The sequence below is a fragment of the Cebidichthys violaceus genome, unplaced genomic scaffold (assembly GCF_023349555.1).
Source record: "Cebidichthys violaceus isolate CVI_PGR_0920_01 unplaced genomic scaffold, fCebVio1.0.p SCAF_12, whole genome shotgun sequence".
In the NCBI taxonomy this organism is placed as follows: domain Eukaryota; kingdom Metazoa; phylum Chordata; class Actinopteri; order Perciformes; family Stichaeidae; genus Cebidichthys; species Cebidichthys violaceus.
In genome coordinates, this window is record NW_027176285.1 from 7686966 (window position 1) to 7691334 (window position 4369).

The 4369-nt window shown below is 41.7% G+C and overlaps 1 protein-coding gene across 3 annotated transcripts in view; it reads right to left on the reverse strand.

Moving 5' to 3' along the window:
- mvb12ba (multivesicular body subunit 12Ba) overlaps positions 1 to 4369 on the reverse strand; it is a 15108-nt gene continuing 10739 nt past the window's right edge. For all 3 annotated transcript variants that reach the window (XM_068706093.1, XM_068706094.1, XM_068706095.1), the window contains 3 exons: positions 4352 to 4369; positions 3998 to 4057; positions 1 to 2938 (listed from right to left, as the gene is read on the reverse strand). The exon at positions 4352 to 4369 is cut by the window's right edge and continues 38 nt beyond it. In XM_068706093.1, the coding sequence (XP_068562194.1) occupies positions 2852 to 2938; positions 3998 to 4057; positions 4352 to 4369 (165 nt within the window). In that variant the 3' untranslated portion in view covers positions 1 to 2851. The remainder of the gene's footprint in view (positions 2939 to 3997; positions 4058 to 4351) is intronic.

Here is a 4369-nt window from a genome sequence, read left to right on the forward strand (position 1 = left end):
TCCAGTTCATCATAGTTTAATAAAACTTCATTATAATACAAATTCAACTGATGCCGTTTTGTTCATTCTTTAGTGGATAAAATCTATTTATGAAACAAAATCTGTGACCTTTGATCATTAAGCTACAAAAATAACTGTCCTATTAAAACCTCTGACACCTCATGTCACTGTACATGCAAACTCACAGACATATCAAAGCAGTATTACTCGTTAATGCAGACACAATATTGGTTAGCTATTAAATGTTTCAGTTAACACCACAGCTGAGAAATGATACGTGTAGCAGGCGGATACACTTGGCTCAAATACACATGAGCCCATCAAACATGCTGCCAGTGCAATTGACAACATTATACGCTCCAGTTCTGAAAACAACAGAGAGCCTTTAGGAGAACATGGCCACAATACTGAAATGACAAATAAATTAGACGCACAGAAATATAAAATAAAAAAAGGAGTTCGTCCATGCATTTATGACCTGGTAATATTGCAGAGACACTTTAAACAAATGGAGGGAAACAAGCTAAATAAAACAGGGTCACCAAAATCCATGGCGCTTCTCAACACAATACTGCATTTACATAAACAAAAAGTGGTACTGAAATACACAGACATGTATTTGGAGTGAACTGAAGAGGAAGCTCTCACATGAAGGCCTGCCGGGAATGAAGAGGATCATGCCCTCTGACCTACCGGTAGTCTGTTCATTTGAAACGTCTACAGGAAGTGGTGAGTTCCCCCGACAGTAGCTCAACAGCGATTGGGAAAAACGGCAAACAAGAAAAGCAGCAGTGGTGAGTATGACACGCCTCTTCCTTGTACTGTTGTTGCCGCAATCATGCCGATACAATCCCTTCAAAGGTAAGACCTTTTAATGTGCCACAAAGAACTGTACTCTAGTGGTTCTGAGCTCACATGTCAAATGGGTTCAAAAAAGATTTGCTAATTTAAGTTATCCAACTTCTAAAACAGATTCAAGCTAAAAGACAAGTTTGTTAAAACGGTTAGCGGGAAAAGTTGAATTAAAGACATAGCTTTGTTACAGAGGATAAATATGCACTGCAGGCACAAAGGTTTATAACGTGTAACCAATAGACTCAACAACAAAAAAAGAGCACTTTTGAGTGACAACTATGCCTTTGTTCAGGCGTGGAGAACAATTTGTAACACAACATCTCTCTGTTTGTTAAAGGTGTTCAATGCAAAATCCAGAGCATCTATCGCCTCAGCACAGCTCTCAACATGGTAACAGCTGAGCCGGCGGCTAGAAGCTGACGGTACAAACAGCGCCAACAACGGCAACAGTGCTGACAGCGGCATGAGCTAGCCAGCGGGGCACGTTACAACACACAGAGTGGGAGTGACTAAATGCTCTCCTCAGGCAGACATTACTCCTCTATACGTTTACATAGCAAATAGTGGTTTGCTGCTGTATTAATGCTCTGAATATCAAATGTAGCACCTTTAGCATTGTACTTCAAAAAGAAACTCAAACTAGTGAAGATAGTTCTGTTGCTGTAAAGAAACCAGGGCCGGGTATCAAACCTCAATAGCTTGTTGTGGTGCAGTCCGGAATGTAGCAGTGGCACAGAGTAATGACAACTGTCGACAGTTGGCAAGGACGATAGTAAAAGAAATTAAATATTGTTATTCATTTAACTCATTTAACTAATTGTTATTAGTTAACTAATTGTTATTCAAAAGCTCAAGATGACTTCAGTGGGAGCTGTAGTTTTCTGCATGCTAACGTGTTGAATGTAGTAGATAAACATGGGCCGTAAACTGTAAAGAATTGCGGAAGCAAGTGTAACAGCAGCTAGACAGAATTCATAGAACCCTGGTTACACAAGTGACTCTTGATGGACAGTCAGTTGTAGAGCGGTTGAGCTGGACGGAAGGGAAAGACACTGAAGAAATGTACTGTACTTTAAAACACTGAACATGTTTAAGATAAAACGAGCTGTTCCTCTTTTTATAAACATGTTTATATGTTAGTAATTCAAAGTGAAGTCTTTTTTTAAAGTACGGCATTGGTACCAAAACTCAAATGATACCCAGCCCTTAAAGAAAAAGAAAAAAGGCAGACGATACATTAGCAATGGTTGAAAAAAAGATCAGAAGAATAGTGGTATGTGAGGCCCAGCAGTGTAACCTATTAACAGTAACAGTGGTTCTATACTGTGTACAGACAGTGGAGGAGTGCTTAACAGAATATCTGTGGCAAAACAGGAAGCACACTGAAATTCCCAAACACAAAGTGCACTCACAGTCACGCCAGTATATTAACAGTAACATCAAGAGAACAAGGAGAACCATTCCCATTCAAAATAAGCAGTACAAGCTTGAAAAAAACAAAACATATTTCCTTTTGTATTTCCAACACATGAACGGGATGATTTGCCCTCAGGGTGCTGATTCGGGCCAATGATGCAGACGTGATGACTGCTCTCAGAAAGGCCTAACGGGTCAGAGTGACGTGTTTCATCTCGTTTGTAACAAGTCCTTCAGGTCGGACGTGGTTATTTGTATCGCAGGCAACGTCCCACCATTGTTTTGAGAAAAGAAAATGTATTTTAAAATCATACAAGGGAGATTCCTTCCATTCTTCTTGAGCAAGAAAGGTGTGTTCTTTCCATGTCCTCTTAAAGCCAGCTCATCAGTTGTTGTAGGTAGAGTCTCCTCTCAGTGTCTCCTTTACAATTCAACAGAACAACTAACACTTAGAGACAATGACATCTTCCAAAGTTTAGGAAAAATCATTTTTGTAGTTTGTTTTTTTTCTTCTCAGGGACTATTTGTTGCAGGCAGGTCCTCAGTAGTTGTGTACAGGTCTCTCCTGCTGAGGGGACCCTCAGGCCTCAGAGCTCAGGGAGGTCCTCGTGGGACTGGGAGGGAGGCGAGCCGCTGCACTGTGCTCTGTGCGGAAACTGTAATCATACTGACGGAGGGAGAATCAATCGTTGTTATTGTGTATTATGTATGCGGGCAAAGAAATCACCAAAGTCTACAACGAGTTCATCAAAATCAGCATAACGCCTGTGAGTCACCAGGGTACAGTAGATCAAACTAAGGAGCACTCTGGCCCTGGTGGACACAGTGTGTAACTACAGGAACATTTCTATTTGTTGAGACCACCAATGGAAAATGTGGATTCATGACAACACCAGGGTCCCGAACCCTAAGCCTGACAAGTCTTTGGTTCCAGAACAGCTGATCAGTGTTTTCAATCAGCTCGGAGGTAAACAACAGGCAGCCTCCATTTTAATCCAGATGAAGATATTAATGCGTGTAAAATATATTTGGAGAGCCTGAGTCAGAGAGTAAGGGAGCACAAGTCAAAGGTTTTATTCATAATATACATAAGTGGTGGAATCCGACTGTGTATTAGTCTGTAGTCATTTTAAATATACATGTAAGCTTTAATCTGACAGGTAAAAAACACAGGGGCCAGCTGAACATGGAACATATTGTTAAACATTTAAAACAATGCATAGATCAACAGACAGGAGACTCGACTGTAAGCCCACAGTCTGACCCAGCTCTAACGTTCTGGGTGCTTTCAGCTACCTCACTATTAAACTACATTATACAGCTGCATCACTATAGCCGACCAGGGTTTACACTCTAAGAGACGGTAACCTCCCTAATGAATGTGGTGGTACAGATGAATGGATGAGGAACTGTGAGAGGGAGGGGACCGAGAGAAAGGTTTGGGTCTCAGAGCCAGAGTTTAGGATTCCCTCGTCTCAGGGTTCACAAACTAAACCGGCTCTCTGAAGCGGGGCCCAGACCTCACATCTGCTGTTGGAAATGTTTTTAGTTTTCACTGCACTACCTCCCTCCACCGTTCATATCAAACCAGGATAGATAAAGGATGACTCCTGTTATCATCACTATTCCAGGTGTTCCTCCAAATAAAGAGGTGATAAACTGTTGCTTGTTAACTCGTCTGATCATGGTGTTTCTGGTATGCTCTATATTGCATCGATCGACTCACCTCTTTTTCAATCTCAGCCAATGACTTGATTGTAATGCCCATTAGATCCACCTGCTGCAGCTGAAGATGGAGAGCAAGGACAGTTAGTTAGTTGTCCAATCACTCTAGTGTTTCCTATACAACTATTTCTTTCAATCCATCACTGCTTTAGATATCTAAAATGTGTTGCACGTTTACAGAACAGCTACCAGTCGAACAACAGGTTAAGCATTCTTTTACGCTGGTTCTATTAAACAGGGCAGAACGTGAGCAGAGGCGTTGAAGCACACGATTGGACCGCTCTCTTACAGGAGGATCCATTCTGTCACCCATCGGGTCAACCTGCCACCTAAAGACTCAACCCAGGCAACTCACATCGGATGAAGCGCAGGC